Source organism: Mauremys reevesii, linkage group 4 (genome assembly GCF_016161935.1).
Source record: "Mauremys reevesii isolate NIE-2019 linkage group 4, ASM1616193v1, whole genome shotgun sequence".
Classification (NCBI taxonomy): domain Eukaryota; kingdom Metazoa; phylum Chordata; order Testudines; family Geoemydidae; genus Mauremys; species Mauremys reevesii.
The window spans coordinates 116,279,241-116,297,989 of NC_052626.1; the positions used below are offsets into that span (position 1 = coordinate 116,279,241).

The following is an 18,749-nucleotide window of genomic DNA, read 5'->3' on the forward strand; positions in this document are numbered from 1 at the left end:
TGCAGAGTTTCTCCGCTGTCAGTTTCAACGGCGATAGTGAACCGGTGAAAGAAAAGCACTGGTATGTGTACTCACATACTTCCACAGGCATCAGAGAGTGTTTACATTTGCAGCACTTCCATCACTGATGAGAGTAGCAGACCGAGGGCAGCTATTCGACAGTGCAGCTCTCTCCATTTTGACAATAGGTCTTGTGGGAAGGGCGGGGAGGGTGATCGTGGGGCATCCTGGGTCCCTGCACAGCCTCCTTTCCCCAAACACTGATCAGCTCCAGTAGCTCAGCATTGTTCCAAGAAGCAGGGGATCCTTTGCCCCATGGAGCAGGCATTGTCACCTGGCCAGATGAGAAGCGAGCAGTTGCCAAGAAAAAAGGAAGGGGGGTTTCAAAGTTCCTGGGTCTTTACAGGGCAAGGGGTGGACATCTGTTTACCTGGCATCAGAGCAGCCAAGCTGCTGGCCAGACTGGTCACATAGGCACTGTGGAATATCCTGCAGTTGCTAAAACCTCTGTAAACAGGAAGAATGTTTCACTTTCTAAGTGTAATCCCTGCCCATCTCTTGGCACTGAATTTACCTCATTTCCCCTCCCCTTGTCCAGTTAAAGAAAGTACCGACACACACAAGAAACAGAGTTTTCTTAAACTTAAGAAAAGAAACACCTAGTAAATGGCCAGGAATATGCAGTTTCAGTAACAATATTGTTGAACACACTTTACAGAGATCAACAAGTTCTGTAGTGAACTATAAAATACTCTGGTCTCGTTTATTTACCATCCTCACATATTTCAACCAAAATGTTCAAATATAGATGCTAAAAAGGTAGGGTTTGTCCTACACTCCCTTCTTTAACAAGCCATGGGCACCAAGAGAAAAACAAACACCCTCTTTCAGCTGCCAACCTGTCATTTTCCCTGCACAAGCTTCTGGAAGTGTTGACTCTCATAGATAAACTGGGAATATGAAAAAAAGGCCAGAAAATATCCATCAGGATTCCCTGAGCCCTAGAGACCAGGAGGATTCTTGTGCATTAGCGCAAACCATGGCAAGAAATACAGTCTTTAAAGAGCAACATTCTTTCTTGATGCTGATCTTTATTGGACTCCAGCAAAACTGATGCAAACGTACATCCAGGATAAACAAATCTTGGAAATAGTGACACAAAATGCAAACTTAACAGCTGTGGATTTGTACAAAACCCTTGTAAATATACAAATGACAGTGACAGCTACTGGGACAGAATGAAAATTCTCTTCTGGATCCAAGGATGGCCTCTTGAGTCTCCCTCCTGCACTGACAGAGAGGTGACCAGGCCCCTCCCTCCAACCCACATCTCTCCCTCCCTTAGGCCCCAGCCCTCTGCCCCGGCCACAACACCCTCCAAAGTCAGAACAAGAGTGGAGCAAATCCACCTCCTGCTCCTGAGTGTCTCACTCAAAGTTCATGTCAGGTTATTGAATCGAATGAGCCCTTCTGTCAGTTCAGGCTCACACTTGAACATGATTTTAGGGCTTTTGTTTCCCAGGCCTCCTGAAACAGGTAAAACCAGCCACTGACCCTTTCCCCAGCGAGCGAAGCTTCAGAGTCTGGGCATCTGCATAACCAGCCTTGGGATTTGCTTTATTCACGCCTTAGTGACTCCAGATTCCTGAGGAAATCCAGCCAGCAAGCCAGGAACCCACAAATACATATAACACGTATTGATACAACAGCCTATGAATAGGTCCATCTCACCTGGCCCATCTCAGTATAAATCTTTGAAGTTTTCCTGCTTCCAAGGTCTGGCTCATAAATATGTAGATAATAGAAAGTCTAAAAGACATGCCTGTGTTCATCTGTCACAAGGCTCACCAGTCTGTAACTCCCTGGATCACCCCAACACTTAGAGATAGATTCAGTGTTTGCTATGTCCCAGGTCTCAGCTACAGGAGCTGATTTCAATGGTTAGCAGCTTTACTTCATTATTAAATTCCTACAGCACTCTTCGGTGTAACCATCTGGTCCAGGTGACTGTTTGCCATTTTTTTAACTGGTTTATTCCAGCAATTCTACTTTTGACACATCAGTCTTCGACAGTGACTCATCTCCGCTACCTGAAAAACCGTAGGCATCACCCCAACATCCTCTGTGGTGGTGATTGATACAAATAAATGATTTGGGTCCCAGTTCTGCAAACATTTAGGCTTGGGGTCTTAATCCCTCTGCAGTGTCTCTATACTATTTAATTATTTCCTTTTCCCCTGCAAGGCCAGAGAGCTCACCAGTCCCTGTGCAGGCTCCTTGCCTTCGATATACAGAAAGAAAGAATGTGTGTTCTTGGCTAATCCCTCTTCAAAGTCTCGCCAAACCCTCCAAACTTCCATTTTTACATTTCACTGCCATATTTTATGCTCTTTCTGTTGCGTTCTCTGGGGTTGGAACTTGACCTGTTTGGCTTAAATAACCTCTTGAATCTTTCTATTTAACCCTTCCTGCTTCTTTTTTTTCTTTAGGGGAAGGCACACTTCCTAAGACTCAACTGACGTAAGGTTAAGTCATTTCCATGCTAAATCTAAGGATTTTAATAGCCTCACTTTTGACTTTAGGTTTTCACTGTGAGCTTCCCCATTTTTAAAAATCCCCATCTCTGAATTTTAGTGACATCATGATGATTTTTGCTAGAATCTCTCCCATGAGGATGTTGCACTTAAAAAAAAGTCACTATTACTAGTTATACCAACAACACCGTGTCACTTAGGACTAAGCTGAGAACAGCCTCTCTGCTATGTCTCCTAGAACAGGCATTTAAGGTTACAGAAATGTCCAGTCCCCGTGTGTTGTTATTATTACATTACAATAGCACCTAGAGGCCTCAACCAGGTTGAAGACTCGTTATTCTGTCTGGGACTCTTTAGGCAATGACATGCAATAATAAGCGTTGTATTTCTCTGGCCATCTTAAATTTTGTTGGGCAAAAGAGAAACTTTCAGCAAGGATTGCTTTAAATGTACAGAGCAGAGATTCCATTTCAGTATTAATAGATTTACATCAGCATAGACCCTCAATGGCTTTGGGGAATTAACCCTTCGTACTCTGTCTCTCATTGACACCTATGGTGTATCTCAAACTTATTCTTTAGAAGGGGCTGAATTTCCTTGTTAAATTATGGTCCTTGGGTCAGGAAATAAATATCAGACTCTACACTCCCCTCGCTCCACAGCAGAGCTGCCACTGATGGCAACGGGAGGTTGGCACAGAGCTCCAGGGTAGAACATGGCCTTTAAGTAGCAATGATACCAACCAATGAAAAGTTCTGATGTTTATTATTTGTTCAGTGTCTTCCTGTCACATTCAGTATCAGTTTATCCCCTTTGTTTATCTCCCCCCTTCATGGTCTGTGTCTCTCTTCTGGTTTTTCTTCCCTGTTAACTCCCATCCTCCCACCTGTAGTTCAGGTTGACATTGACTTGGGGATTTAGAACTAGCACCCCAGGGAGATTACTGAGGGGCAGTGTTTGCATTAGCATTCACATCTCCCAGGGTCATCAGGCCATCTGCAGACTCAGCCAGACATCGCTGCTTCAATGACATTCATTTCATATACAGGAAATTTCTTCGCAATTATGAAGCCAAAAAAGTTACTTTTAAAAGTAAGTCAATAAAGGAAAGCTTATACTCTGTAGAATCTGAGTATATGATGCAGCAACAAAAACACATCACATGGGACAGGTGTTTGACACGCCAGCTTTAAAGGGAAAGCAATTCCCACTTCAAATCTGTTGCACTACTGCAATTCCTTAAAGGGAGTCAAAAATGTCTCAAGATTTGTAAATCCTCTGCACAGCCTTGCATTTCAGATACTTAAATATACATCAGCCAGAGAAGCCAATATGTAGCAATGCTTAACAGCAGAATGAGTCCAACCTCCCAATAATGCATCTCAAAAATATTCCACATCATTTCTGAACTCCGAGACATTAGTCTGCAGATGAATGTATGACACTGAGATGGAAGACATTCCATCCTCCTTGTCTTTGTACCTGGGTTCTGATGGCTGGATGCTGCATTATGCACAATCAATAAACCAGGTTTTATCTTCTGCAAAACTTCCAATACTTTGGTTGTTTTTCCATTTATGTTCCTTTCAGACAAGCTGTGAAAACAAAAACAAACAAAAAACAAAAAAAAACTATCAATGTAATGTCATAGAATCATGGAATATCAGGGTTGGAAGGGACCTCAGGAGGTCATCTAGTCCAACCCCCTGCTCAAAGCAGGACCAATTCCCAACTAAATCATCCCAGCCAGGGCTTTGTCGAGCCTGACCTTAAAAACCTCTAAGGAAGGAGATTCCACCACCTCCCTAGGTAACCCATTCCAGTGCTTCACCACCCTCCTAGTGAAAAAGTTTTTCCTAATATCCAACCTAAACCTCTTCCACTGCAACTTGAGACCATTACTTCTTGTTCTGTCATCTGCTACCACTGAGAACAGTCTAGATCCATCCTCTTTGGAACCCCCTTTCAGGTAGTTGAAAGCAGCTATCAAATCCCCCCTCATTTTTCTCTTCTGCAGACTAAACAATCCCAGTTCCCTCAGCCTCTCCTCATAAGTCATGTGCTCCAGCCCCCTAATCATTTTTGTTGCCCTCTGCTGGACTCTTTCCAATTTTTCCAAATCCTTCTTGTAGTGTGGGGCCCAAAACTGGACACAGTACTCCAGATGAGGCCTCACCAATGTTGAATAGAGGGGAATGATCAGTCCCTCGATCTGCTGGCAATGCCCCTACTTATACAGCCCCAAATGCCGTTAGCCTTCTTGGCAACAAGGGCACACTGTTGACTCATATCCAGCTTCTCGTCCACTGTAACCCCTAGGTCCTTTTCTGCAGAACTGCTGCCTAGCCATTTGGTCCCTAGTCTGTAAGGGTAGGTCCATACTTACCGCGCGGGTCGACGCGGTGAGTTCGACTTCTCGGAGTTCGAACTATCGCGTCTAATCAAGACGCGATAGTTCGAACTCCCCACGCGCTCCGGTCGACTCCGGAACTCCACCACCGCAAACGACCCCCCCACCCCGTAGTGTAGACCAGACCTAAGAGTGAATGCGATTCTTCCATCCTAAGTGCAGGACTCTGCCCTTGTCCTTGTTGAACCTCATCAGGTTTCTTTTGGCCCAATCCTCTAATTTGTCTAAGTCCCTCTGTATCCTATCCCTACCCTCCAGTGTATCTACCACTCCTCCCAGTTTACTGTCATTTGCAAACTTGCTGAGAATGCAGCCCACACCATCCTCCAAATTGCTAATGTCAAGTTTGTAAACATTTTTCAACAACTTAATGGAAATGAAGTTTAATAGAGCATTGCAATTTTAATCAAAGATGTCAGTGCTAAAATGTTACAATAAGAAAAGACACTTTAGAAAGTACAGAAATGCAGAATTAAGCTCCCCCAACAACACTAATTCTGCCTTCCTACCCCTGCCATCCTGTGCACCCTCCATGTCCGGTAGATGTGTGTCTGAAAGCATCACAGAGTAATGTGTTAAATCTCAGATAGCTTGGCAGTTCAACCGGGAATATCTCAACCCCCACGTTACTGTGGAGTTTTGTCTGCAGGCATCTTAAACCCCGTCCAATACACGTCATGCAGCTGAATGTACCTAACCGAACAGCAAGGGAAGAGGAGATGTAAGATGTTCACTACAGTGAGGAGCTGGATCACTGTGGAGAGTGAATGGTCAAAATGGTTGTCAAATATCCAGGTGCTGACAGGAGGAATTTCTATCAGGGAGTGGAAGGACTTGGAGAGATCTTTGGTGCATATAGGAAGAATCAAGTCACTTCTTCGCTTTTCCATTTAAGGCTCTTGACTTACTCCACAAACATAAATGAATTTAGCACCGAGCACACCTATGAGATAACCCCCCTTAACAGACGAGTAACTGAAGCACTAAGAGATGACATTTTCTAAAGCCTGTGCAGCCAAACCTGGCAGGATGGGCAGCTACAAGCATTTCCTTTTAGCTCCTCTGGAAGCTCAAAGTGTTGTTTAAAAGAAGGGGTGGGGGCGTTAGTCATACATCGTGGTCTGGGGGGAGTATGGAACAAAAGGAGAGAACAGGGTGTGGTTAAGGGCACAGTGGTTCATTCTGAATTTTCAAAGCCCTCGCAGGGATCCCACGTTGCCAGACAGGCGCTGGTCTCATCACAAGAGACATGGAAGTAACTCACAAGATGCATGTTCACACCCTCAGCTCCTGACCAGGCATTAGTTCTGACAAGATGCTCCACACCTGGAGATCCAGCACTGTACACTGATGACCCAGGACCAAAACACACTTCACAACCACAGCTGCACAAGGAGTCAGGGCACTATGGAGAATGACACAGATAGAGCAGCTGTGGATTCATGGAGGAGAACTGGGGAGAATAAGGGGGAGAGGGGCCAGAAAGGAGAGGTTCATATCCCTGGCGTTGAAGGGATGCAAGGGAAGAGGGAGAGAGAGAGAGGAGAGGCCTGTGAGGAAAGTCTCTTCCCTAGGGGGCTGCTGGAGGGACAAGCAACATTGCAGTGAAGTAACTCATAGAGCAGCCCCCATGGCTTTAACAAGGCCATGGAGATTGAGGGAGGGAAGGGGAAGTACAACACAGGACCTGGGCAGATCAAACAGTGGTTCCAAATCCAGGACCATAAGAGTTTGCTGGGGAATGCAGCTGGGAGCACCATGGGAGCTGCCTCTGGTCCTGTGCCCGACATGGGCACTGGAGGGTTGCAGACACAGTGGGGCAGACAGGGAAGCAGAGGAGGTCCCTGAAGCAGCCCACCATGCTGCTAGAAGTGACAGGAGCAGGAACAGCAGCAGTAGTACCAGAGGTGGAGAGGTGCAGGGGAGAAGTGCAGTGGCAGACACAAGTCAAAGTTTGCCCGCAATAGCAGCAACAAAGTGGTGCCACATGTTACCAGTGTCTGGGGCAAGCTCACAATGTGTCTCTTAAGTGATTTCTCTCCAACAGCAGAAGCATGATTGGGTGCGTGTCCATCAGGAGGTCCTGGAAGCCCATCAGCAAGTAGAGGCAGATTGGGAGGTGCTGACCAAGGACTTCCAGCAATGAGCTGAGGGCCAGCACCAATTTCAGGACCATTCCCCATAATCAGTATTAAATGTAGAAATGTAATTGTACAGACCACACAGACAGCCATGGGCACAAGCCAAAGCCTTCAAATGGCAGCTGGGAACCACAACACCCTCATGTGTTTCTACACAAAAACATTAAGGATCTCTGGGAAGCTGAAGAAATTCCTCAGGACTTCAAGGATACCATAGTTACATTTATACAAAAATGAAGGGAACAAATCTGACTGTGGTAATTATCAGGGTATCTCCCTGCTATCTGTAGGTGGCAAAATCCTAGTCCACATTTTGCTCAGTTGGGTTTTCAGAACAGTATCAGAGAAGTTTCTACCAGAGACTGCAATGTGAATTTAGACCAGGTCGGAGCACCACAAACATGGTTTACTTTTATTAGACAGATTCCAGAAAAATGCATTCAACAAAACATGGGACTATATGCTGTTGTCGTTGATCTTAAAATAAGTTTGAAACTGATCAGTAATGGCCTCTGGAAAATTCAAGAAAAAAGTTTGGCTGCCCCACCAAATTAATTATCATCATACGTCAATTCCATGAAGACATGTCTGGTTAAGTACCCTCAGATGGTGGCTTCTCTAAATCACTCCCCATATCTAATGGGGTGAAACAAGGCTGCAAGCTGGAACCAGCCCTCTTTGTTCTGTTTTTTGCAGCCATTGTGATTTATGGAACCAATAACCTTCAAAAGGGCATCTACGTAAGGTACAATCTCCAAAGGGTTACTGCAAAGACAAACGTTCTTGAGAAATTCATGCATGAAGCCTTTTTTTCCAGATGAATGTGCTCTATTTAATCAGAGTTAAACAAGACATACAATTTATCCTTGAGAGGTTCTCAAGGCCACTGTAGTAGAGAGAGAGAGCCTGGTGGAAGATATGAGGCCTGAACCAGAGGCTGTGAACCAAAGTCAGGCTATGAATTAAAGCAGATGCTTTACAAGCTCGCTGTCCAGTACATGAACTTGGCAATGTTCCTGCTAGCATTGCTAAAAGTACGAGGCACTAGATAGTTATATAAATACATTCCAGAAGGCCAGTGCCCCCCAGTCCAGCACAAAATAAGATTATTTGATAGAATAATGAATAGGGACGTTTAGTCCAAGATATCAGAAATAAGAACAGCCATACTGGGTCAGACCAAAGGTCCATATAGCCCAGTATCCTGTCTTCCGACAGTGGCCAATGCCAGGTGCCCCAGAGGGAACGAAAAGAACAGGTAATCATCAAGTGATCAATCCCCTGTCACCCACTCCCAGCTTCTGGCAAACAGAGGCTAGGGACACAATCCCTGAATAAGGCACAAGAGGAGGTAACAAACAGATGTCATGAAACACGTAAGGTGGTAGGTAAATTGTATCCCAGTTGTGTCTCAGTCTATAAATGTTGGGGTACCTCACCTTAACCCTTTGAGTGGCCAAGGGGACAGCACAGACTCCCACTCCTGACTGAGTTGCTCCTTGCCGCAGGGCACCTATGTGTTAATGTACTTGTGCAAGTTGTCCGAGTTGTTAGGACTGTGTCTTGAGGGCAATAAACCTGGCCAAGTGCCTTTGTCATTCAACCATGCCTGTGGTCCTTCTCTCTGAATAACACTGAGGTCTGCTGAATTAGCAGGCTGCACTCTCTGCTAGTGTTGATAACATCAGAGATCCAAGGACAGAAGCACTGAGCAGCTGTAACAGCTTAGCAGCCTTGACAGCATCAAAGCAACAACATTTCACCCTTTAGCAATTAAACAATTTAGACTCACCATCATCCTGGAAAAGCTGACGTCCTCTTTCACTCAGCTCCATCAACTACAGCTATTGAGCAAAACATCACCATTGATGGTACAGAACTAACAAGCATCAATCACTTTACATGCTTGAGTAGCACCATCTCAAATTATGGTTCTCTGGATGAAGAAATACCAGATAGAATACAAAAGGCAAGCCAGGCCCTGAGAAGACTTTGCCATTGGATAGGCACCATCAGACAACGGAACTGATTATGGATAATGCAGCAGTGAGAGTGTCCCTTTCATATGGATGTGAAATATGGACAGCTTATCACAGATACATTAAGCAACTTTAAAAATTCCACTTGCTGTCTCCACTCCATTCAGAAAGTCAACTGGCGAGACAAAGTCTCAAACACTAACGTCCTTGAAAGAGCAAAAAGCACCAGCACTGAGGCAATGATCATCCACGCTCAGTTTAGATGAACAGGTCCTGTTACAAGAAAGGGCAACAACAGACTCCCAAAGAAAATTCCCTATGGCTGGAGCTGAAACTCAGAAAGCTCCAGAGGGAGAGTCAAAGAAAATGTTTCAAAAACACCCTTAAGCAGAATCTGACTTTATGTGATATAAATGGTGATAACTTTGAAGACATAGCCAAGGATAGACATGAATGGAGCGCTACTGTCAATAACGGTTGTGAACAGTTTGAGGAAGACAGACAAGAAAAACTGATTGAAAAAAAGGGCCAAGCATCATGCAAAGTCTTCCATGAGAGCCTGCATGTTCGTGTGTGACATGTTTGTGGTCTTGCTCTTCATAGGTCAGGCTATACAGCCACACGAGAACACGTGCAATGCTGTGACATCGTCATCAGATATGATGGATAGCCATGCATGTGTTCCTAAGAGATTTAGCAATGATTGATTGGTTTGGTGTTAGGAAGGAAATAACATTGCTACTATGTGCAGTTCACCATGGGTGACTGTGGGAGGATAACCAAATTACACCCTTGTATTATTTGGTGAATAGTTCAGAAATCCAGATAAATGTTTTTTTTTTTTAATTATTTTGTAAAGGCTTCACTAGCCAAAAATTGACAAATTTGACATATTGGCTGAGAACATTATAACTAGAGCACAAAACGTTTCCCTCCCTCCATTCCCTCACCCCCCAAATATTCACCTTTTAATGGGGGGGACCCCAAAAAACATTTTGGTTTTCAGCTGAAAGTTTCTGAGTTTTGAGTGTTCTGTTTTCTAAAGAAAAACTGAAAATTTCAGAGGAAAGCAGATATTTCTAAACTCGATTTTCTGTCAAATGACCTTTTGACAAAAGAATTTCTACCATTTGTGCTGCTGTCTGCTTGTCAAACAGGGAACTTGCCCACTGGGTTTTCCACAGGTGCTCGACTAAATTTTTTTTTAAAAAACCTCTTACTCGGTGATCAAGTAATGCCAGCCCCCGCAGCTTATCAAAAAACAGCATTTCCATCTTTTGGGAAATTCCACTATTTTGACATTTTTTTAGATCCTAAATTGTAGCAGTTGAAATATTGAATCTTTTCTCAAATAAAATGTTCAGAAAAAAATCTTGATTTAGGAATGTTTAAAAATTTTGGTCCTACTTTTTCCAACTAAATGAAACATACCGAGATTACTGCATCAAAACATTCTGTATGAGCTGAGGTTGCCATTACTGAATGTGCCTGCCAGAGCTGCGGCTGCGTCTCTTGGGATCCCTCTTGCCTCCCTTCACCCCACTGGTGTGGGCGCCATGGCCTGACTGTCTCCCATGATGCACCACAGTTTCTTCCTGTGACCAAGCTCTGCAGTGCAGGCCCATCATGGGGGACATATACTGGAAGGGGAACCAAGCTAATAAGTGAGCATGAGGGGGATGAGGGACCCAAACTACAATTCCCATGGGGCGCTGTGGCAGTTCAGGCAGACACAATGATTAATGTCAACCTGCCCAGAAATAATATGTTTTAATTTGATTTTCGTTTAAAAAAAAAGTCAAAAGAGCTTCACAAAAATCAACATTTTTCCACAGAAAATTTCATGTCTGAAGAAACTGTAATTTTCTATCTAAAAAAACTATCAGTGGGAAATTCCAGACCAGCTCTACTAACCACTGTACAAACACTTGGGGAGACACTGTCCCTGCCCTGAAAATCACACACATATGGGGGAGAATTGTCTCTCCTTCTACAGCCCCTGCACACAGCTGCAGCAGCATATAGGGCAGTAACAGCTCCTTAGCTGGCAGGGGGGAAATTCCCCCAGTCCTAGCATTGTGCCAGACAGTCACAGGCTGTATTGTGCAAGGAAGTTGGAGGAGGCAGTTTGCCTAAGTTACATTGTCACTCCCGCCCTCAGCCCATACAGATCAGCCCAATTCACCTCATTGGTTCATGCAGGCCACATGCGTCCCTAGGTGACTGGAAGCCCAGCACACACTGTGATGGATTCTTTTGATACAGATGTATCAAAAGTCACTTACTCGAGCTTCTGTAACTTGCAGTTTGGATGTTTCAGTCCTTCACACAGAAGCTTCACTCCTGAATAACTCAGGTTATTACCTCTCAGGTTCAGCTTTCTCAGGGACCAGTTTGTGCTGAGCAGAGAGGAGAGATCTCCACAGCAAGCATCAGTGAACTGGCAATCCCAAACCCTGCAGAGATGGAGATGTTAACAGTGAACAGAGAGGAACTGACTGGTTCACTCCGTTTAATTCATTCATCAGTGTACTGAAGCACTAGCTTCAGAGGAGTAGCCGTGTTAGTCTGTATCAGCAAAAAGAACGAGGAGTACTTGTGGCACTTTAGAGACTAACAAATTTATTTGAGCATTAGCTTTCGTGGGTTATAACCCACTTCATCAGATGCATGTAGTGAAAAATACAGTAGGCAGGTTTAAATATACAGCACATGAAAAGATGGGAGTTGCCTTACCAAATGGGGGTCAGTGCTAACGAGGCCAATCCAATCAAGGTGGATGTGGCCTAGTCCCAAAAGTTGACAAGAAGGGGTGAATATCAGCAGAGGGAAAATTACTTTTTGTAGCTACCCAGCCACTCCCAGTCTTTATTCAGGCTTAATTTGATGGTGTCAAGTTTTCAAATTAATTCCAGTTCTGCAGTTTCTCATTGGAGTCTGTTTTTGAAGTTTTTTATTGAAGAATGGCCACTTTTAAGTCTGTTATTGAGTGTCCGGGGAGATTGAAGTGCTCTCCTAATAGTTTTTAAATGTTACAATTATTGATGTCTGATTTATGTCCATTTATTCTTTTGCATAGTGTGGAAGAAAACCCAGTCCTCAGTCTGTGTTTATAGCAACAAGCCAGAGACAGTTTATTTCGAGCAATTGCAAGAGTAGACTGCTTTTAGGCAGGGGGTCCTCCCCACCTTAGGCAGATCTACACTCTACAAGCAGCATAAGACAAGTATTTATACCTTCCTGTTACATATATAAATGGCTAGCGGTTATCCTTTGTTTATACAAACTTCGTCCATATATTACCTTACCTCAAGGTTTCTGCTAAATTAGCATTCCATCCTTATCAGCTAAAAGCAAGGAAAGTACAGCTAAAAGCGAGGTGAAGCAGCATCTCTTAACTCTCACATTGTTAGGGTTAGAGGCCTCTTTTTCTAATTCTGCTTCCACAGTAGAGACTGTCCGGTCTGGCCAATGTACATGGCAGAGGGGCATTGCTGACACATGCTGGCATATATCACATTGGTAGATGTGCAGGTGAACAACCCCCTGATGGTGTGGCTGATGTGGTTAGATCCTATGATGGTGTCCCTTGAATAGATATGTGGACAGAGTTGGCAACAGGGTTTGTTGCAGGTATTGGTTTCTGGGTTAATTTTTTTGTTGTGTGGTGTGTAGTTGTTGGTGAGTATTTGTTTCAGGTTGGGGGCTGTCTGTAAGCAAGGACTGGCCTGTCTCCCAAGGTCTGTGAGAATGAGGGATCGTCCTTCAGGATAGGTTGTAGATCCACGATGATGCGCTGAGGAGGTTTTAGTTGGGGGCTGTAGGTGATGGCTAGTAGTGTTGTTATTTTCTTTGTTGGGCCTGTCCTGTAGTAGGTGACTTCTGGGTACTCTTCTGGCTCTGTCAATCTGTTTCCTCACTTCCCCAGGTGGGTATTGTAGTTTTAAGAATGCTTGATAGAGATCTTGTAGGTGTTTGTCTCTGTCTGAGAGATTGGAACAAATGCGGTGGTATCTTAGGGCTGAGCTGTAGACAATGGATCATGTGATGTGGTCTGGATGAAAGCTGGAGGCATGTAGGTAAGTATAGCAGTCAGTAGATTTCCGGTATAGGATGATGTTTATGTAACCATCGGTTATTTGCACTGTAATGTCCAGGAAGTGGATGTCTCATTTGGACTGGTCCAGGCTGAGGTTGATGGTGGGATGGAAATTGTTCAAATCCTGGTGGAATTCCTCAAGGGCTTCCTTCCCATGGATCCAGATGATGAAGATGTCATCAATGTAGTGCAAGTAGAGTGGGAGTACTAGGGGACGAGAGCTGAGGAAGCGTTCTAAGTCAGCCATAAAAATGTTGGCATACTGTGGGGCCATGCGGGTACCCATTGCAGTTTTGCTGACTTGAAGGTATAAATCATCCCCAAATGTGAAATAGTTGTGGGTGAGGACAAAGGCACAAAGCTCAGCCACCAGGTTTGCCGTACGATTATTGGGGATACTGTTCCTGATGGCTTGTAGTCCATCTTTGTGTGGAATGTTGGTGAAGAGGGATTCTACATCCATAGTGGCCAGGATGGTGTTTTCTGGAAGATCACCAATGGATTGTAGTTTCCTGAGTAAGTCAATGGTGTCTCGAGGATAGCTGGGAGTGCTGGTAGCATAGGGCTTGAGGAGAGAGTCCACATAGCCAGACAATTCTGCTGTCAGGGTGCCAATGCCTGAGATGATGGGGTGTCCAGGATTTCCAGGTTTATGGATCTTGGGTAGCAGATAGAATACCCCTGGTCAGGGCTCTACGGGTGTGTCTGTATAGATTTGTTCATGTGCTTCTTCGGGGAGTTTCTTGAGCAGATGGTGCAGTTTCTTTTGGTAACCCTCAGTGGGATCAGAGGGTACTGGTCTGTAGAATGTGGTGTCAGACAGTTGCCTAGCAGCCTCTCATTCATACTCCGACCTATTTGTGATGACAACAGCACCTTCTTTGTCAGCCTTTTTTATTATAATGTCAGAGTTGTTTCTGAAGGTGTGGATGATGTTGTGTTCTGCACAGCTGAGGTTATGTGGCAAGTGATGCTGTTTTTCCACAATTTCAGCCCGTGCACATTGGCAGAAGCACTCTATGTAGAAGTCCAGTCTTTTGTTTCGACCTTCAGAAGGAATCCATGCAGAATCCTTCTTCTTATAGCGTTGGTAGGAAGGTGTCTGTGGGTTAGTGTGCTGTTCAGTGGTGTGGTGGAAATACTTCTTGAGTCGGAGATGGCGAAAGAAGGATTCCAGGTCACCGCAGAACTGTATCATGTTCGTGGGGGTGGTGGGGAGGAAGGAGAAGCCCTGAGATAGGACAGACTCTTCTGCCAGGCTAAGAGTATAGCTGGATAGATTAACAATATTGTTGATTGAGTTAAGGGTACCACTGTTGTGGCCCCTTGTGGCATGTGTTCAGGCTGCTTCAGCATTTCCCCTTTAGTGCCATGATTTAGTCACTCAGGACTTTCTAAAACTTACCTTTGAGTGAAACATTCCAGTTCTGCTCACTATTGCCCAAGCGTGAATGTCTTCTGCAAGTTTTGGATAAAACAAAAACCCAATCCTGCTATTTTTGCGAATAAGGCAAGTCGGGGGGGGGGGGGCGAGGGAGGAGTGGGAACACACTTTCCTTCATTATCAAATTAAAGTTAAAATTTTAAAAGAAAACCAACAACTCTTGCTCCAGTGCTTGTGAGTATGTGTGCGCTATTTCTTTACATTTGTAGAAGGAAGCCAGGCAAGAGGGATGAGCGAAGGCTCCAGGTAGAAGCTTGAGAGTTAAAGGGAGAGAATAACTTTAGGGATAATGGTCTTGTTTCATTGTCAGAGGAAAGCGACTCTTTCTGACTCTTGACCAGGGGTAGGCAACCTATGGCACATGTGCCAAAGGCTGCACGCGAGCTGATTTTCAGTGGCACTCACACTGCCCGGGTCCTGGCCACCGGTCTGGGGAGATCTGCATTTTAATTTAATTTTAAATGAAGCTTCTTAAACATTTTAAAAACCTTATTTACTTTACATACAACAATAGTTTAGTTATATATTATAGACTTATAGAAAGAGATGTATTACTGGCACGCAAAACCTTAAATCAGAGTGACTAAATGAAGACTCGGCACACCACTTCTGAAAGCTTGCCCACCCCTGCTCTTGACTATTGTCACACAGGAGCACAGAAGTGCCTGCAGAGATAAAGTTAACACTTGTGGGAGAAATGGCCCTTAGGCTGGGGAAGGGCTCTATTGTGTCGTGCAGAAAATGGATTTTCTCTTAGCTGTTATGAACGTTTGTGTACAATCATGAGACTCAATGTACAAAACCCACATTTACCTGCCCAAATGTCTGTGCACACAATTCAGTAATTGTATGTCCAGTTGCTCCTGCAAATGCAGGTGATCTCATAAGTGAAAATAGGACCTCAAAATATTCTCAGTGCAAAATTAGAGAACACTTTTGAAAAGGCTGGTCTAACAAGGAAAGTACAGTAACTCCTCACTTAAAGTCATCCTGGTTAATGTTGTTTCCTTGTTATGTGGCTGATCAATTAGGGAACATGCTCATTTAAAGTTGCGCAATGCTCCCTTATAATGTTGTTTGGCAGCCGCCTGCTTTGTCCACTGCTTGCAGGAAGAGCAGCCTGTTGAAGCTAGTGGTGGGGGCTTGGAACCAGCGTGGACCAGCAGCCTCCCTATCAGCTCCCTGCTCTCCTAAGTTCCCTGTGCAGTTCAGCTGTCCCTCCCCCCACTGCCATGTGCTGCTCCTGTCCTCTGCCTTGGAGCTGCTCCCGGGAGCCTCCTGCTTGCTATGTGTGGGGGAAATGGGGTCTAATATCAGAGTGTACCCCCCCTGCTCCTGCCACCCACTTACCCTATCTCCATAGAGTGGGGTGGGAGGGAGGAGGAATGGGACATGACAAGGCTCAGGACTGAGGGAGCTTGCAGGCACAGCTGCTTTCTCAACTTCCTGATCTAAAAAGGCAGTGTACTTAGAGAGGGGTCAGTGTCCTTAAAGGGGCAATGCACATCTCTCTCACACACACACACAGGATGTGTGTCTCTGTCTGCCATGCTGTCTTCCCCCCCTCTATTTGTGCTACCTTGTAGAGTATGAGGCTACATTAACAACAATGTGTTAACCCTTGAGGGCTCAGCTGAGTTCTAGTTCCTCATTTAGCAGTAAGGCATTCCCTGGGAAATAACCCACCCTTTTCCAACCTCTGATTCCACCACCTCAAACAAGCTTCACAATCATCATTGCTGTGTACAGTATTAAATTGTTTGTTTAAAACTTATACTGTGTATACATATATAGATATATATATATATATATATATATATATATATATATATATATATATATATAGATAATATAGTCTTTTGTCTGGTGACATATATTTCCCTGAAACCTAAGCCCCCCTATTTACATTAATTCTTATGGGGAAATTGGATTCGCTTAACAGCATTTCTCTTAAAGTTGCATTTTTCAGGAACATGACTACAAAGCTAAGTGAGGAGTTATTGTATCAAGGAACCCAGCAATGACTTACACTAATTTCTGCAGTTTACATCTGGGATGTTTCAGTCCTTCACACAGAAGTTTAATTCCTGAATCTCCCAGTTTATTCCCACTCAGCTCCAGTTCAGTCAGGGACTGGTTTGTAGTGAGGGCAGAAGAGAGATTCCCACAGCAAGCAGCTGTGAGACCGCACTGCCGCAATCTGCAAAGGGAACAGAGAGAACAATAACCATCTCCTTCCATAAAGGGGTCAGTATTTGCTTTATTTAGTTCAGTGATACTTTCTTCATTCTGGTAACTTGGTAGTTTCACTGTCTATAAAGGCTGTATACCTGTCACCAAATGTATTTTAATTATTAAAATTCAATATGTGATGAGTTACTGATTCAGATTGTATTTGTACACAGTGCAAGAATAGTTTCAGAATATTTCACATAGCATCCCACAAAAATACAGAAATTGGATAATCATCTGATATGATATGCACATTCTGTGCACATATTCCCACCTGCCAAGCCCTGTGCTTAACAAGCTAAGTTCCTGTAGAGGATGAGAGCTTTGGTCATCTCATTAGACTAGTGGAGTACACTGCCAGTTCCCCTCAAGGTTTCTTGCCTACATCACGATCCCTGATTCACTCTCTTATTTTTAAATGAAAATATTTTCAATTTTTTTTAATTGACAAGCACAATGACATTGCATTTCAGAAACTAACAAAGTTTAAATGATTCTGAAATGTTCACAATGTTTCTTTCAGGTTTTTCAACCAGTTCCACTGCCAGCCCTGCACCCACCCCCTGGGTCAAAGATGGAAGTGGTCTCTACCCTGCTTAGCAGCATCACTAGCAACCCTGAACCAACTGAGGGCTATGACAAGGTTAGGTAAGATATAAGTGTAGACCTCAGCTGTAAAATACCTCAGCTGAATCAGAGTTACTAGAGATGATGAGTAAACAGAAGAGAACAGACAATAAAAACCTGTCAGTCCTCTTCTTTCTACACTAACAAATCTCGTTGTCACGTAGAATCCCTCACACAACAGGCCAAAATTAGCACCATTTTCACTCCATATAAAATTGGATGTGATTTTTTAGTAAAACTTTTCTCCAAATGGTATCTCTGTGACATTCTGTACCTTGGGGGAGTGTACTGTAACCCCCATATTCTTCATTTTCATATAATCGTGATCTTACATATAAAGCATGCTATGTAAGGTATCAGGGAAAGGTTATGATCTGCTGAAAGTCATTTCTCTATCCATATATGTGTATCATTAATGCATAGGAAGTTATAGGAATTGTGTTGTATGGAGTTCACCAAAACATGCTGTAAGTTGGGGAATCAGCCAGATATTAGCTCCCCAGAGGCAACAGTAAGGACAGTAACCAATGTGCGGCGGGGTGTCAAACAACCCATCAACAACCATTGTCCAGCAAGGGAGCTACAATGCAGTGATTCACCTGCATGAGGCCACACCAGGGGAATTGCTAAACCTTGTTTAGAGAAACTCAGCAATGCCCCCTACCCCATACAAGCCTGGACTTGTGCTCCCCAAACACATCGACTGAGGGTATAAAACAGACAGAGTGGACACATACTGGGCCCTTCTCCTGCCCCCTCACCCATGCTGCAAGAAACCAAGACTCTGAGAAGAAGACAAGACTCCAACACAGGAGACTGGCACAGGTTTAAGGAACAAACCTGTATATTAAGGACTGCAATATCCAGTGGGGTGAGAAAAACTGCTCAATCTACTTGTTGCCCAGTCTAATAGGGTTGAGAGTTTAGATTGTATGTTTATATTTTATTGTATTTTGGTAACCACTCTGACTTTTCGTCTATCACTTATAATCACTTAAAATCTATCTTTCATAGTTAATAAATGGGTTTGTTTATTCTACCTGAAGTAGTGTGTTTGGTTTGAAGAGTCTCAGAGACTCCCCTTGGGATAACAAGCCTGGTACATATCAATTTATTTGTTAAACTGATGGACTCATATAAGCTTGCAGCATCACTGGACACTGCAAGACGGAGGTTCCTAGGGTTGTGTGTGGGACTGGAGATATTGGCTAGTGTCATTTGGTTGCAGAATCCAAGGAGCAGCTTACATGCCAGAGGCTGTGTGTGAACAGCCCAGGAGTGGT

At 44.0% G+C, this 18,749-nt stretch overlaps 1 protein-coding gene across 1 annotated transcript in view; it reads right to left on the reverse strand.

Moving 5' to 3' along the window:
• Positions 1 to 1,419: 1,419 nt before the first annotated feature.
• The window catches only part of LOC120403845 (NACHT, LRR and PYD domains-containing protein 3-like), a 33,491-nt gene continuing 16,161 nt past the window's right edge, over positions 1,420 to 18,749 (reverse strand). Inside the window, exons 5-7 of the mRNA XM_039535654.1 lie at positions 16,637 to 16,807; positions 11,350 to 11,520; positions 1,420 to 4,129 (exon numbers count right to left, since the gene is read on the reverse strand). Coding sequence (XP_039391588.1) covers positions 3,838 to 4,129; positions 11,350 to 11,520; positions 16,637 to 16,807 — 634 coding nt within the window. The 3' untranslated portion in view covers positions 1,420 to 3,837. The remainder of the gene's footprint in view (positions 4,130 to 11,349; positions 11,521 to 16,636; positions 16,808 to 18,749) is intronic.